Source organism: Hippopotamus amphibius, chromosome 3 (assembly GCF_030028045.1).
Source record: "Hippopotamus amphibius kiboko isolate mHipAmp2 chromosome 3, mHipAmp2.hap2, whole genome shotgun sequence".
Taxonomy (NCBI): domain Eukaryota; kingdom Metazoa; phylum Chordata; class Mammalia; order Artiodactyla; family Hippopotamidae; genus Hippopotamus; species Hippopotamus amphibius.
In genome coordinates, this window is record NC_080188.1 from 160,344,832 (window position 1) to 160,361,343 (window position 16,512).

Sequence of the window (16,512 nt, forward strand, 5' to 3'; positions counted from 1 at the left end):
GAAGCTGGTGGGGTCTGTCTGTCTTGACTGAGGTGGACAAGAAAAGCTTTCATGGGAGGCCAAAATTTGTTTATGCCAGTTGTTTTTGTTGTTATGATTAAAGAACACACAAACCAATAAAACTTAAGTGCAGAACTCCCATCAGACAACCCACATGTCACAAAAAAGTGGACACAGCTTGGACCTACATTAAAAGTTTGGCAATTGAATGAACTTATTTATGTCTTAAAATATGTAAGATGTTTAAGGTGTATATGTTCTTTTAAGTGATTCTCAGCTTTCACCGATTGTGTTAACGAGCCAATCAACTCCTTCATCCTGATAGCATTGGATAAGAGGTTTCCACCATCCTATGATTCTCTGTCCAGATGTGAGTGAAAATATCCAAAACCAGATCATTAAAAAAAAATTTTCCCCATTAAGCTTGGTCAGGGAATATACAGATTAACCCCCCTGTTGATCTATCCCTTCCTGGCATTTTATTTAGACTCATGTAAGACCCACTTGCATTTTCTGAGCACGCACTGATAGTTGGGGTCAGACATGTTCCCCACCCACCCCCTCACACCCAGTTGCAGCCCAGAGTGTGTGGGGAGGCTGCCTGGCCTTCCAGATTTTCCACTGTTGATCCATGCATTGGATAATCCACATGTCCATCACCAAGATCTAAGCAGGTTAGAAAGGGAAGGACAGCGAAGCCTGTAGGGAGGTTCTAGAACATTGCACTCAGGTGCCTCGAGGTCAGTTAGAGGTTTGGGCATCACTTTCTCTGAAGAAAGTTAAAGAGCAGGCACAACCAGATAGAGAAGGGACCCTGGAGTCAAAGACCTGGCTCTCCCGAGCAGCAAGTCAGAAGGCCTGGAAGCTTCGCTTCTGGAAGGAGCTGCTGGGGACTGGCCACCTCCCACGTGATGACACTGTGGGGTGGGGTAATGGCAACCCACGTCTACCCCCAGATACTTCAGACCCCCACACCAGTGCCAAGGCAAGAGATGGGTCAGACCGCAGACAGGTGGAGATTAGCCCTTGGACCGGTCCCGTCATAGCCCAGGACTCAAGGACTCAGGGGCAGGGACTTCTGTGAACTGGAACGACCTCCCTGCCATGGGTATCTGGCTGTAGCTAATGGCGGCAGAAGCCTGACCCTCTCAGAGCCTCAGCTTCCTCGTTCCCTGGTTGAGGAGAGTGGACCTGTGACCCCTTCCAGCTCTGCCCATCCACCGGGCTGTGACCCACCTGCACTGGTGAGGCGGACCAGTCACCGGCAGAGAACGGACACCCGCCAGCAGGCCCCTCATCGTCACTCAGGGGGAGGGGTGAAAGGGACATCCCTAAGCTGGAGTGAGAACTCGTGGCTTGGCAAAAGGCAGGGCGACTCCTCCCATTCCAGACAGAAGCGGAAGATGGGGAGGGGGTGGTGGTCTGTCTGCCCAGACCCTGAGTCTCTGCGGGGTAGGGCAGGGGCCGCTCCAGCCGACTTGTGCAGCGGAGCAGGGGCCTCTTGCTGCAGCTCCAGGCTGACTCTAGGCCTTGCGGTCAGTGGGGGAGGGCGTGTGGGGAGGGGTTGCCTGGTCCTACAGGAGTGTCACGGGATGGGGCTGTCTCTTTGGCCCCGCGTCAGGGGCGGGGCGGTGGGGGGTTCCAGCACCCGGGAAGGTCCCGGCCTATCATGCCCCCCACCCCCACAGGTGGCTCTCCTCCCGGGCAGGGGAGGCGGGGTCAGTCCTCATTTTGTGCCCGGAACTCGGGCATGCTCCAGGTCCGGGGCGGCGGCGGCGCGTCGCGCTCCACGTCCTCCGAGATGGTGCGGATGTCGCTGGCGAAGGGGGCGATGCGCGCGCGGCTCCTGAAGGTGGCCAGGTTGCCGCGGGGCCGCAGGCTCCACTGCCGGGTCAGCTTGAGCGCCTCCTCCTCCTGCTTCATCCTCTCCAGGACTTCCTGCAGCACCGAGCGGAAGAGCCGGGACACGTCCTGCACCTCGGGCTCCTGCTCCGCCATCAGCTGCCGGAACCTGGATGCAGAGCCGGGGAGAGGAGGAGAGGGCGCCGTGGGGCTGCCGTCCGGGCGTGGCACGTGGCTAATGTCTAACCCTAGGGGCGTCCCTGGGCATCCGCCTCCCCCCCCCCTCCCCCGCCGTGGGCAATTCCCATTTCCTCCACTTCCTCACTTCTTCTGAAGTGAATCAGGAACCACCCCACCTCCCTAGTGCCCCAGCCCATCCTGAGTTCCAGCTCTGCCGCTTCTGGCCTCCGTGAGTCTCCATGAGACTCAGCTTCCTCATTTGTAAACTGGGGTCATAACCACCTTTTTGTGAGGTTTAATGCGCTAACACCTGTAAAGATCCTGGCACTTACCTAGGGTTATCCATGTAGTGGTAGTGAGAGGAGCCCACTGCTCTCAGGGACTTTTCTGGCTAACCCTCTCCCACCCTTCTGCTCTCATTGGCCAGTGTGATCTCTCTGAAATGTATGTCCGATTAGGTCGCTGCCCTGTGATATTCCTCCCATAGCTTCGGGCAGCCTCCTGGGTGAGGCTGAGCTGTTAGGCCATGCGCACCAGGCTCCCTGCCACTTCCCTGGTCTGTGCTGCAGCCAGGAGTGTGGTCCCCCACGGCCCCAGGTTCCCCTGGATCCCAAGCTGTTTCCTTTGCCAAAAAATGTCTCTGGCTTAGAGCTCCAGAATGAACAATAGCTAGCAAGTCTGTGTAATACCTGATTTCTTCCACAATATTAAGAGTCAGGACTTCTCAAACTTTTCAACAGTGAGACGGGAAATGAGACAGGACCATCGTCATATAAGCATCCCCAGCTTCCCCCTCATTTATGAGGTTTGGTTGGTTTGCCGGCTTAGATTCTCTCATCAGCACCACTCCCATGACCACCCCTGTCCCCAGGGTGCTTCTGGAACTAGATACATTTAGGAGCTTCCACGGTGCAAGATAAGAAAAATGGGAGAGGATAAAATTTCCAGCCTGGAGGAAGAAAGGAGATGGTGGTATAAGACTACAAAACCCAAAGAAGTATGACCAGGACTGAAGAAGCAGAAGGAGTTTTTAAGGCAATTTGGAAGAGAAAGGTATACAATAGATGCATCTGTTGGTTAAAGAGGTGGGTGAGGGGACATTTGAGGACACTAAGGGGGACTTTAAGATATTTCATTGTGGGTCTGTATTCCTTTACTAGTGTTCAAGAGATGCAGATAAAGAACTTTAGTTTTGAAATTACTTTTGGCTATCAGACTCTCCTTCCTTGACTTCAACATGCATCCAACTGAGACTGGACCATGTGGGTCACAGCTTTACTAAGGTCACATTGATGTTCAGGAATGCGGTTGTACTCCAGCTCTAAATGTCCGGTGCCCTGGCTCTGAACCCTTCACACATGTACACACACACACACACACACACACACACACACACACACACCCCTTAGACAAGCTGGTGTGAAATATGATAATTGAGAAACCAATTTTGGAGAGATTATGTGGGGAAACCTCACTCAGAAGGTAATGTGGAAGATGAACTGGTGAAGGAGAGGGAACCAGCTACGTTACAACCCGTGATGATAACAGTTCGAACAGGAAGAGTAGAAAGCTCAAAGGCCTCATGTGCCTCAGGGAGCCTCCTCCTGCTTCCCTCTGATCCCCTGGTCCCGGCCTGGGCTTCCACAGCCTCTTTCAGATTCTTCCCCCTGCCTTGCTCCTTCTAACAGATAACTGGCTCATCCAGGCCCACAGTCTTGGTGGCCTCAGGTCCCTGTCACTGCAGCCACCCTCCCTGGGGCCTGCAGCTTAACCGTTGGTCCCTGTCCCAGTGCCAGGAGTTACCTGAGGATGGCGGGCCCACAGTAGGATGGATGGATCTTGGTGCAGACGTTCTCTAGTTGCAGCCTCTCCCCAGGGCTGAGGTCGTAGGTGGGCCGGGGCGTGCTGGCCAGCCAGCTGTAGTCCACTCTGGTGCAAAGCTTCCTGACGGTGTTGCTGCGCTCCCACTGCTGCCTCTCAGCCTCGCGCATCTGTCCCGCCAGCTCCACCATGAGCGTCTCCAGCACCATCTCAGCCGGCCTCCGCGACGACAGCCGTGGTGGGGCCTCGTTCCACCGGAGCCACGAGATGAGGGACATAGCCCCCCAGGCCCTGCCGAGACAGGGTAGGAATGCGTCTTCCTCGGGCCCGTCTGTCAGGGTGGGAGAACAAGGGGGAGGGAGGAGAGCTGAGCCTCGAGGGAGAAGATTGCTCCCCCCTCACAGCTGGGTGATCTCGGGTAAGTTGCTTAACCTCTCTGAGCAGTCATTTCTAAATCTGTAAGACAAGGTAGGGTTGTTGTGAGAAGCAGCTGTGAATAAACTTGGGAAGCTCCAAGTACCCCATAAAGGTAAGATAATCTCATGGTTATAAGAGCATCCCTAAAGCATCCTGGTGATTGAGACGCCTGAGTCCCTGCTAGCTCCAAACAAAGACGGAAGCAAACTGTCAAAAACAAGGCAACAGGCCCCAAATGGAGTCACTTATGCTAAGCCCCATATCACTAAACCAAGACTTAATTACAGTTGTGGCTCTTCCAGAAACTGAATCTTAAACCAGTCAATCAGAAATCACCTGATCCGCGCTAATGAGGTAACCCTCTTGACAGACCTCTGCCATCCCCTAAAGGAAAATAACTTTGCAACAACCACCCTGCTTTTTTTGCCTAGTATAATGTCCTTGTCCTCACTCCCTTCTGCCTATAAACGTGTCTTTCGTATAGCTCCTCAGCGCTCCTTGATACATGATAGCGTGGGTGCTGCCCAATTCAAATAGATTTTTCGCTCAAATAAACTCTTAAAACAGTTTTAATATGCCTCAGTTTACCTTTTAACAATACTGTGTGGCTGAGCATAATCTTATCCCTATGATTTAAGGGGAAATACACACACACACTCAGAACAGATGCCTATATCCTATATCAACGTAACAGGAAAACACCCTAAGTTTTTTGTTTTGTTTTGTTTTGTTTTATCTTTGGTTGCACCGCATGGTTTGCAAGATCTTAGTTCCTCCACCAGGGACTGAACCCGGGACCATGGCACTGAAAGCCCGGAATTCTAACCACTGGATGGCCAGGGAACTCTCTGAACCACCCTTTTTAAAATGTTTATTTATTTATTTATTGGCTGCATTGGGTCTTCATTGCTGCATGTGGGCTTTCTCTAGTTGCAGAGAGTGGGGGCTACTCTTCCTTGCAGTGCACGGGCTTCTCATTGCAGTGGCTTCTCTTGTTGCCGAACACGGGCTCTAGGCATGTGGGCTTCAGTAGTTGCAGCACACAGGCTCAGTAGTTGTGGCACATGAGCTTAGTTTCTCTGAAGCACGTGGGATCTTCCTGGGTGGGGGATCGAACCCATGTCCCCTGCATTGGCAGGCAGATTCTTAACCACTGAGCCACCAGGGGAGTCCCCACCCTAAGTTTCCAAATGTGCCCAACCTGTTGCTGAAGGAATCTTAGGATTGTATGGGATTGATATTATCCTGTAAATGATATAACTTACCCACCATTCATCATTCATCAATCAGAAGCATTAATCAAGCATAGTGTACACATCTGTGGAAGAACACAGACGTGAAAGCATGTCTGGACCCTACTCTCCAGCAGATATAAGACTTGATGAGTAAAAACCACATCGTCAGCGGAAAGAGATAAGTGTAACTATCAGTGATGCTGGGGGGGGGGGAGGGGAAGGACTGACACTGGATGACTGACTCTGGTCCTAGAGGGCTTTGTGGACAAGAGAAGGCTGAAGGGTGAGTGCCGGCTTCAGACACATGGATTGATGGAGTAGGTGTCCCAGGTGGAGGAGCCTGCCATGGTAGAAGGTGAGACGTGTGCAAGAAGCATCAGGTGTGACAGCAGAGATCCTAACTCATCATCATATTCCCATGGGTCTTGCTCAGTACAGGTTTGGTGAATGACTGATTCCCTAGATGAATGAATGGATGGGTGGGTGAACAGGTGAACGAGTGAATGGACTGCCATCTCAGGCAGGCCACGCTGCCTGCCAAAAATGGGTTTGTGCCTCTGACAACAGTGAAGGCAAGCTCCATTCCTGGGCTAAAAGCTGACGTGGGTCTTTGAGGTGGGCCGCCTCCCCTTCCTATACCCTTCCTCCCTCCAAGGAGCTCCCCCTTCCATGAACCAATGGTCCTCTTCCTGCCTAGACCCTCCAGTTGCAGAGAAAAGAGATTCAATGGACTCAGTCTCAACAACATGGCCATGAGGCATGTGTCACCTCCTGGGGACATGTGTATTTTTAGGCAGCTCTCCCACCACCCTACACCCACGGTGCTTAGCCCAGAGAAGTGAATTGTTAATGCTGGAGAACCAGACACAAATGGGAACATCATTATGGGGTAGCAGTAGCCTTCTGGAGTGGCACAAATCAAGCTTCCTACTTACCCATGGGGACTTGAAAACAACCAATTTCCTTAGCAACCATCATACTTAGGAAATCTAATAAGGTTCATCCTCCACTTAGTCTGAGCATATCACCAGTGGAGGCCTCAGATTATATCCCGACTCCTTCCTGGGAGGTTGGGAGGGAAGGACAGACCATCAGACCCTGCTATTGGGGTCAGGGGCATTTAGGACCTTACCTTCTCAGCCTTCACTGCTTCATGTGTCCAGAATACTGTATTTGGGTGATAGTGTGGGGAAGGTATTGGGAGATGGAGGTGGGCTCTGTCCCATCCTGAGAAATGTGAGCCCCAGGTACCTCTGCCTAAGGCCAAGAGATCCGATCAATCAGGCTGAGAGATGTTGTAACTGAATGCATTGTTTTTCCTGGAGTGTTTGTGTTTTTAAAAGATCACAGGTCAGGTGGATGCTTGACACCGAAAGAGTGAATGGTGTCATTTCAGGTGTTCATTCAGCTCCATTGATTGGGGGGGGGGGGGGTGTCTCAAAATGTGGCTCAGTGGTCTCCGCAGGGGCTCCCAACTAAGTTGAGCCATTTCACAGCCCCCTGCCTTGTTCAGTCCCCTCCTCTGCCTGGACATTCAGTTTCAGGGTCAGCTCTCCTCTGAAGCCTTTTCTGACACTCCCCCCTCACAGGCAGCCTTGACTACTCTCTGCCTTGCACCCTGACTGCTGCTTGGCACAGACATTTTTCATAGCACCAGGAATACTTTATGGGGTGTGACCATCTACCTCCCTGACACTGTGTGTCCTGTGAGGGCAGGGATTGTGCTTTATTCATACTTCCATCCCTGGTGCTGGGTACTTAGGGCAGTAGGTGCTTAATAAATGCCAAAACAATGAGTGAATGAATGCATGAACAAGAAGCCACCGCAACTACAGAAAGCCCGCACCCACCAATGAAGACTGAATGCAGCCGCTAAATAAAAGATAAAAAATTTAAAAAAAAAGAATAAAAAATAATTGTAATGTGGATTCATTTGATGATGTTTGACGCGATGTGGAGCGAGGCCTTCAATAATAAAGGGGTCGAGGGCCTGTGAAGATTTTCACATCATCCTATATTTAAGCCCTGGGATGCTTAAAGGCTTTCAGTGATTCCCGATTATCCTCAAGATTAGACTCAGACCCTGTAAGTGGCTTCAAGGCCCTTTATCATGTGGCTCCTGTTTATGTCTTCAGTTTCATCTCTCACCAAACTTCCCCTTCCCCCAATCCTCCCCAACACCCTCCCCACCCCACCCTCCATTCCCTAATGCACCTGGCTCTCTCTTGCTTTCAGGCCTCTGCACATCCTTGGAACACTTTCTGTCTCCTCAATTCCTGAATAAATCCTACCTCAGCTCTTACCTCATAGTCTGCTTCCTTTAGTAGATTTCCCAGTCCTCCCTGACCAGGCTCCCGGGTTGCTCTGTGCTCGCCCCGTCACGGCACAGTCACAGCAAACCACGATTGCCCGTGTGTCCTTCTCCCTCTGCAGCCGGAGCGAGGAACCGGGTCCTGAGCCTTGTCCTACCCAGGCCCCAGCACGGTGTTATGGTATCACAGGGTCTGGCCTGTAGCAAGTGCTCAGTGGACACCCATAAATAAATGGAGTGATACTCATTTTCTAACTTGTTTAGATAAATACCAGAGTGATGGAAAGTGTTGCTTTAGTCCTTGCTCTGTGTGTGTGTGTGTGTGTGTGTGTGTGTGTGTGTGTGTGTGTGTGTGCATGCGCACATGTGCAACTGGGCTAGAAATCTACCTAGCCAATCCCTTCCCATTCCACAATTTCTCACCTTTCCTAAGGCCCATTTTGAGGGATTCATCTTTGGGTCAAGCACTGCCCTCCTTATGGGCCTTTTTTTCCTTCTTAGTCTGGAATTGCATTTCAGCTGAAAGGAGGCAGCAAGAGAGTGGTTTGGTGGTGGAGGGTCTCCCTGAAGCTGGGAGAAATATAGAAGAAATTGGAGGTGGGAGGCCTAAACTTTTTCTCCAGGAAACCTGGTCTCTTAACGTCCACTCCAGGCCTGGTGGGGGCACCAGGCTTGAGCAGCAGGGCCACGCCTCGCACGTGCAAGGGGCCTGGGGCAGTGCTGCAGATGGAAGCTCACATACCATATGTTTAAATATGCGTAAGTGACAAATTCAGCTAACAAACTATCCAATAAAATATGTTCTGCTTCCTTCCTTGTCAAATATACCTTTATAACCACTGGGAGGGTCTGACTCAAGCTGAGAATTCTTGGACCCCATAGAGCATTCTTTGCCGGTATGTGGAGGTGTGGGTTGAGCTAGCTCCTGGCCCTCAGTCTGCCCCCTCTCTCTCGTCACACCGTGAGGGGCCTTGCAGACATGCAGGGGGGCGCCCCAGCCTCACGGCCAAGGCCACTCACACTCCTGCCAACGGTGCCTCTTTGCCCCCCTCAGACCTAGGGTTGCCCCTGCAGTGATGATGCCCCCCTCAGAGACGGGGCCCAGGGAGGTGGCCCGCTGCAGCTCTGGAAGTGGGCGGGCGACTGTCCGGGCAAGGAGCTCCGGATCCCAGCACCCAAGGCCCGACCTGGAGGGGAAGGGACCTTAGCATGCGCACGTCTCTGTAATGCCCCAGACTCCTTGGCTAAGGTGGGGGAAGCCAGAGGGCAGCCGGGCTGGGGGCGGGGGTGGGGGTGGGGGGGGGTCTCTTCCCAGGTGGAAGCCTGTCCGGAGCCGGCCTCTGGAGACGGGTGCTCAGCCCACGACAGATGGCAGAGCCTGGGGCAGTGATCCCGCCTGAATCCTGGGCTGTGGGCTCTGTGGGCTCTAAGCTTTTCTGGCCCAGGGGTGGGCTCTCACAGGGGCGGGGCCAGGGGTGGGGGTGTTTTGAATTTTCTCCTTCCCCCAATCCCTGCTTCCCAGCCTGGGCTGGAGGCTTTGACACAGACAAGGTTTCTGCCAGAGCTATTTCTGTCTCTGGTGCCAGCTGTTCTCCCGGAGGCTCTTTGGCAGTTCTGATTAAGTTCTTAAGGGCAGAGGAGGGAGGGAGAGATGGAGGGAGGGAGGGAATGCAGGGACAGAGAGGCAGGTGGGCCAGAGGATGCCAGAGGTGCTTGGCTTATCCCAGGGCCGCCCCAGGACCCGAGTGAGACCATGTGAGTCTGTGTTGGGAAGCACCTGATGGCGGGGTGTGGTCTGATTAAGACTAAAGACACTCAGAAGGTTCATCAGAACTGCTGTTGGGTGGTCTTCTCTGGGTGCTTTTCACAGTCAGATTCTGCCTTTCCCTTGTGTGGGATGAACCCCCGTGGCAGAGCCAAACTCCTCAGTTTAGCTAAGGCCCCTCACTCCTGCTCACCTCCCGGCCATGGTGACTCCAGAACCTTCCCATTCAGGCAAAAACAGCACCTATAATCTGCCACCAATACATGAACATTGATTGAATCCTTATTTTTTAAAAAAATTAGCACATTTGGGGAAATTTGAGTATGAGCTGTATGTTAGGGAATGAGTGTTGATTTTCTTGGGTATAAAAAAGTAATTATGGTGAGAGGGGAATCTTAACAAATAGCCCAATCTCGGGAGGCGGCACTGACATCTTCCTGGCTGAAGTGTCACGATGTCTGCAAAATCTTGCATTCGAATCATTCAGAACATGTTGCGTGTATATGCGCACACATGCATCTAGATGGGGCAAAAACGGCAAAATATGACCAATCATTTTGTCCGGGGGAATTTATGGCTGTTTATTGCACTATTCTTCCAACTTGATTTCATGTTTGAGCAATTCGTAATTTAAAAGTTGGAAAAAGTCTAGCTCAAAACTCACTTTTTTCAGGAAGCCTTCTCAATTCATTCTATCTGGTAGGCTTGATTTGCCGCTCAGCACCTCTGCCCACGGTTTACCTCGTACTCGTGGGCAGTGCTGTGGCATTTCTCCGCAGATGGGGGTGGTGCTGAGGTAGTGAACAGTGGTGTGTGCTGGGTGGGTCTGGCGGGGGGAGGGTGACGCCCAGGCCTGAGTTCTGACCCGTTCCCGACTCAGCAAACAAGTGGGGAGTGTGTGCCGTGTACCTGTCTCTGCGGAGGTCTGGGGCTCCCTCCAGGAGCATGCATCCAAGTGAGGGATGGACACAAGGAGACAAGCCCTCTCAGTGCTGCAGTGGTGCCGTCCCGTTGCCTGGAAGGGCGCTGACGTCCAGTACAGCAAGCAGTAGGCCCTGCTCTTTGGTTCCTCACCAGTTCAGAGGAGGCGGGCCCGTGTTGGGGGGGGGGGGGGTGGAAAGCCAAGGTTTTAGCAGAGAAAACCTAAGTTCAACTCCTACACCCTTCCTCTCCCACCCTATACTGCCTGTCCAAGTCACCATCATTGCTCCAAGCCTCAGTCTCCCATCTGTAAGATGGGGCAATAAGGTACCTCCTTCAAGTGACTGTGAAGATTACATAAGGTAACGTCCCCATAAGTGCCTTATGAACTCACAAGACGTTGGTCATCTAGGCCTGTGACTGTCTGTCCCTTAGCGCAGGAATTCATACCCTGGGACCCATAGGGAGAATTCGGAGGCTTATAAGCTCAGGTAGGGAAAGTCTAGCTTATCCTACCTTTAACTGAAATGTAGTATATCTGTCAGTGGTGAATGCAGGCCCCCGGCCGTAGCAGGGCTAGTGCACCTGTGGCTTTGCCTCCCACAGGGGCCACGGATCTTTTCCTGACACTAGAAAGTTGTTATTCTCGAAATATCATTTGTGCTTGTCACTACTATAAAATCATGGTGCTTTTTCGCCCGGTCACTAGATTTTATCATTTCACGTGTGGGTACAGAGGCCCACATACCTCTCACACTGTTTTTAAAAAATATTTCCATAGGGATCTGGTTTCAGAAAAAAAAAGTCCAATAGCTGCATTTCAATACAGTGGTTTCTTTTGTAATCACATGCACTTAGCTGTAGGCACTTAGAAACATTTTGCTGAGCGTGTGTCCACAAGCTTTACACACTTTCAAAGGGTCAAGGACCCCTTGGCTCGGGGCAAGCTTGACCCCAGCCCTGCTCCTGGCCTTGCTGGGCCCTGGTGTTGGGAGAGCTGGTGAAGGGAAACCTCAGGGCTGGAGCCTCGGTCCCAGCGACCTTAGGAAAGCCCTCGCCTGTGCTACTGCTGCCCTGGGGTGGCACTCAGCCAGTCCTTTCTCTTTCATTCTCTGCGTTTCCTCCTCCTTTCTTTCCCCTTCATTACCCTCCCACCCCCACATGCTCTGAGCCTTCCCTTCGGCCTATTTTTGAACATCCCTGAGGATAATGTCTTTTCCGTGGCTCCCTGGACGACCCTGTCACCAGCTGTGGCTCATTAGATGCACTAGAGAAACCCGCCCCGTCTCTCAAGGGCAGAAGGAGTCTGGTTCCAGGCAGTCAGCCCTGGAGGGGGACCAGGGGCGGCTCAGCAGTGGGAACAATGGAGGGTGTGTCCACGGAGTAGGTAGCAAGGCTCTGACCACGCCCTCCTCCGCCTGAGGCGTGAGAGGTTCATCTGCCTGTGCTGGGTACGGAGGCCACCAGCCTCCCGCCACCCAGGAAAGGACTGCAGTGCATGCAAGGAAGCTGTTTTCTCTGTGTGAAGCAGCCCCACCCAGGCTCCACTTCTGAAGCTGGGCCCTAATAGCTGAACTGAGCATGTGCACGCCAGGGCGGGGGCTGCCCTGTGTGCTCCCCAGAACCCACGAGCCCGGAGCAGCACCTCTGTGGGACTGTCCCCCGGTGCAGGGAGGGTGGCTCCGTGGCAGTCGGCCCCGTGGGTGGGGCAGAGGCCTCGAAGCAGGTGCAGAGAGTCGGGGCTTCCCTCTGTCTCCCCGCCACCTACTGACCTTCCTCCCAGCCCTGTTTTTGCCAAGACCAACTTTACAGGTTACACATTGACCCTACTTCTCCTTGGCATCATGGAAAAATAACATGTACTCCACCAAGCCAGGCGGGACTCAGCCTGCCCTGGGGGCCTGAGAAACCCCTGCTCATCTTTTAAGACCCACCTCAAGGGTCAGCGCCCCCTGCAGCCTGCCCCTCACTGCCCCACTGAGGTAGAACGGCTCTCGTCGCAGCATCTGTCACACACACGTTTCTCCCTTTTCTGGTTGTACTTCTCTTTCCCCAACTCGGCTGTGAGCTCTGTGAGGACAAGAGCTGTATTTGTTGAACGTGCTGGCCCGCAGTAGGCGCTTGGTGAGTGCTTCATGAATGAAGCAGGAGGTCAATCCTCATCATTCTGAGGCAGGAGTGCAACCAGGAGGGGGACACATGCTCAGGTCCAGCTGACCACCTGGAGGTCCTCATCTGAGGGGAAACATCCTGGTCTGTGTCTAAGAGAAATTGCCCAGCTCTCTTCCTGGGGAGAGACTGAGGTCCTTGTCTGAGGGCAGATGCCCTGGGCTTTTTCTTAGAGAAGTTGCTCTGTTCCCTGACTGAGGGGAGTCGCCCTGGTCCCTGTCTTAGGAGAGAAGCCCTTTGTTTTTTTCCGTGAAGACTCGCCCTGGTCACTGTCACAGGGGAGACACCCTGGACACCGAGGAGAGGTGCTCAGGTCTCTGTCTGAGGGGAGGTGCTCTGGTCTTTTTCTGAGAGAAATTGCCCTGGTCTCTGTCTGAGAGGATATGCCATGGTCCTTATCTGAAGGGAGAGCCCTGGTCTCTGTCTGAGGAGAGAAGCCCTGGTTTCTGTCTGAGGGGGACATGCCATGGTCTCTGTCTGGTCCCTTTCTGAGGTGAGATGTCCTGGTTTCTCTTGGGGGAGACATCCAGGTCTCTGTCTGAAAGAAGGCTCCCAGGACTCTGCCCGAGGGGAGAGTCCTGGTCTTTATATGATAGCAGTTGCCCTGGTGTCTGTCTGAGGAGAGACACCCTGGTCTCTTTCTGAGGGGAGACACCTTGGTCTTTTTCTGAGACAAGTTGCCCTGGTCTCTGTCTGAGAAGAGAAGCCCTGGCCCTTATCTGAGGGGAGACGCTCTGGTCTCTGTCTGAAGGGAGAGCCCTGGTGTTTTTCTGAGAGAAGTGACTGTGATCTGTTACTGAGAGGAGAAGAGAAGCCGTGGTCCCTTTCTGAGGGGGTACTCCCTGGCTCCTTGCTGGTCCTTGTCTGAGGGGAAACACCCTGGTCTTTTTCTTAGAGTAGTGATTCTGGCCCTGACTGAAGGGAGACGCCCTGGTCCCTGTCTTTGGAGAGGAATCCTTTGCTTTTTCTGCTAAGAGTTAACCCGGTCACTGTCACAGGAGAGACATCCTGGACACCAAGGAGAGCCCCCAGGTCTCTGTCTGAGGGGAGATGCCTGGTCTTTTTCTGAGACAAGTTTCCCTAGTCTCTGTCTGAGAGAAGAAGCCCTCATCCTTATCTGAGGGGAGACACTCTGGTCTCTGTCTGAGGTGAGGGGAGATGCCTTTGTCTTTTTCTGAGAGAAGATGCCCTAGTCTTTATATGATAGAAGTTGCCCTGGTATCTATCTGAGGAGAGACTCCCTGGTTCCTTTCTGAGGCGAGATGCCTTGGTCTCTGTCTCAGGGGAGATGCCATGGTCCTTGTCTGAAGGGATACACCCTCGTCTTCTTCTGAGAGAAGTCACTGTAGTCCCTTTCTAAGAGGAGACACCCTTGCCTCTGTCTCAGGGGAGATGCTCTGTTCTCTGTCTGAGGGGTGAGCCCTGATCTTTATATGATAGAAGTCCCCCTAGTCTCTGTCTGAGGAGAGACACCCTGATCTTTTTTTGAGAGAAGTCGCTGTGGTCCCTTACTGAGAAGAGATGCTGTGGTCTCTTTCTATGGGAAAACACTCTGGTCCCCTTCTGAGGAGAGAGTCCCTGGTTCCTTGCTTTTCCTTGTCTGAAGGCAGATGCCTTGGTTCTTGACTGAGGGGAAACACCCTGGTCTTTTTCTGAGAGAAATTGCCCTGGAGACGCCCTTCTCTCTGTCTTAGTGGAGGCTCTCAGGACTCTGCCTGCGGAAAGATGCCTTGGTCTTTATATGATAAAGTTGCCCTGGTGTCTGTCTGAGGGGGGACAACACCCTTGTCCCTTTCTGTGGGGAGATACTCTGGTCTCTGTCTAAAGGGAGACACCCTGGTCCCTTTCTGAGGGGAGACACCCAGGACTGTCTTAGCGGAGGCTCCCAGGACTCTGCCTGAGGGGAGAGCTCTGGTCTTCATGCGATAGAAATCCCCCTCCAACTGACCAGTGAGAGGGGGCTGATCCTTCGCTGGCTGCTCAGACGTTCCTTCCCGAGCCTGATCCTCTCGCTGAAGCCCCTCCCTGCTCCGTCCAGGCTGGCTCTCCGGAGCATGTTACGGGGACTCACAGACAGCTCCGTGGCCAGAGGGACTGAGGCCCGCTCATCACCCACGTGTCTTGGTCACCGATGTGTCCCAAGGGTCTGCTCTGATCCTCCCGCTTTGTGGTGCTCGAGTCACAGTGCTCAAATCAATGAGAGAATCTCCGAGTTGCGTTTCCCCTTGCTTCCCCTGCCTGGGTCTTCCCCACTAAAGCAGAAGGGAAAAGCTTCAGGCTGAGTCCCCCAGACAGGCTTGCTGCTTCCAGAGCAGACAGAAGCTGTGACTTCCTGTGAGTTTATAAAGCAAGGACCAGGCCGCGGCCCCGTGGATGCTGCAGAGTCTGCCGCCTCTTGTGGGAAAGATGAGGACAGGTGGGGCCTCGCTGTGGCCATCCGGGCCCTGCGCGCAGACGGCTCAGGGCACCGTCCCCATCTGCCCCAGCCCCGAGCCCAGGCACCTCTCAGGCTCACCCAGCCGCTGCTCTAACCTCTAAAGGCACGGGTGCTCTTCAGATGCCGGCGGGGCAGCCACTGTCCCCTGGGGAGGTGACCCTCTTACCTGGCTTTCTGAGATCAGTCTCTGCAGACGTGAACGTTCCCGCAGGGGTCCTGCTTTCTGTTCCCAGTCTGGGAGAAGACAGTGTCTGGATCCTTTCTGGGAAAAGCAGAAAGTGCGGCAGCACGGGAGGACAGGACAGAGGGTAGAGGGAAGACTACATCAAAACGCCTCCCTCTGCTTTCTCTGGTGCGGCTGGCTGCTGCCTCATGCTTTCCCCTTTCTATCTCTCAGAAGCTGTGCCGAGGGAAAACAACACTGGGATGGTGTTTGCAGCGTGTGTATGTGTGCATGCGTGTGTGTGCATGCGTGTGTGTGTGTGTGTGTGTGTGTGTGTGTGTGTGTGTGTGTGTCCCTAGAGGCTGGAACCACAGCTCCTCTGATGAACCCTGGAGGCGGCCCCGCTCCTGATTGGCTGTTGCCATGGAGACCCACCTAAGCCTCTTTCACCTGAGCTGTATTATCTGAAGAGGGAGCCTGTCTGACCTGACAGTCACCCGAGAAGACCCAGGGGGTGAGAGCAGGCCTGTGTCCAGATGGCATTCTCTGCCTGCTCTCCCCCAGCCGACGCTCAGGATGTCGCAAACTGGGGGAGCCAGACCACCCTTGCCGCACCCTCTGTAGAGCCCTAGGTGGACCTGCTCGGGGCAGATGTTTCCAGCTACTTGGTGGTTGGTTCCCAGCCAGAACTCACTCTTTCCACCCTCTCCCTCCACCAGGAGAGGGGTGATTCAGGCGCCGAGGGCAGGGGCCTTCACCTTTAATCGCCACGTCCTCACCTGTGCTCCTCTTCGCTAAAAGAAACTCTCTTCTTCCCTCAAGGCAAGCGCACGTGCAGAAAGTTCTTAGGATGTTCTGGAGGAGGGGCGAGGCTGAGGAACGAATCCAGGGAGAGGAGGGAAGATGGACGGTGATTACTGACGGGGAGGTATTTGAGGTAACACGGGGGCTGGCAGGAGCCCTTCTGTTGCTGTTCTCCCAAACCCCACACTCACGTCCGGGCCTCCTGCCTGTCTCTGCGCCCTGGACGCTGTCACTTGCTGACCATTCTGACGATGGGCCCCCTGTGGGCCAGCCTGCCCCTCACAGGCATTAGAAACCGACACGTGCTGCCCTGTGGGGGCCTCAGGGGTGCTCTGTAATGGACCTCCAGTGATGCCGTGCCAGGTGCCAGGTGGTAGAGTGACTTCTGGATATGTCTTGTCCTGACTGTAGTGACATAAAGCAGAAAGCATTGCCAAGGAGAAATTA

The 16,512-nt window shown here is 53.5% G+C and overlaps 1 protein-coding gene across 1 annotated transcript; it reads right to left on the bottom strand.

Moving 5' to 3' along the window:
- Nucleotides 1-1,719: 1,719 nt before the first annotated feature.
- RD3 (RD3 regulator of GUCY2D) lies at nt 1,720-4,124 on the bottom strand. The gene is made up of 2 exons (XM_057725660.1): nt 3,826-4,124; nt 1,720-2,011 (listed from the first exon to the last, which is right to left on the bottom strand). Exons 1-2 carry the CDS (start codon nt 4,119-4,121, stop codon nt 1,720-1,722), a joined length of 588 nt encoding a protein of 195 aa, XP_057581643.1. The 5' UTR covers nt 4,122-4,124.
- Nucleotides 4,125-16,512: the final 12,388 nt, after the last annotated feature.

What these genes read in the sequence shown, in the direction of transcription:
- RD3 (XM_057725660.1), bottom strand. Translation starts at nt 4,121, where the DNA reads ATGTCCCTCATCTCGTGGCTCCGGTGGAACGAGGCCCCACCACGGCTG. An exon ending in TGTGGGCCCGCCATCCTCAG is followed by an intron (nt 2,012 to 3,825) that starts GTAACTCCTGGC and finishes CTCTGCATCCAG; the next exon opens with GTTCCGGCAGCTGATGGCGG.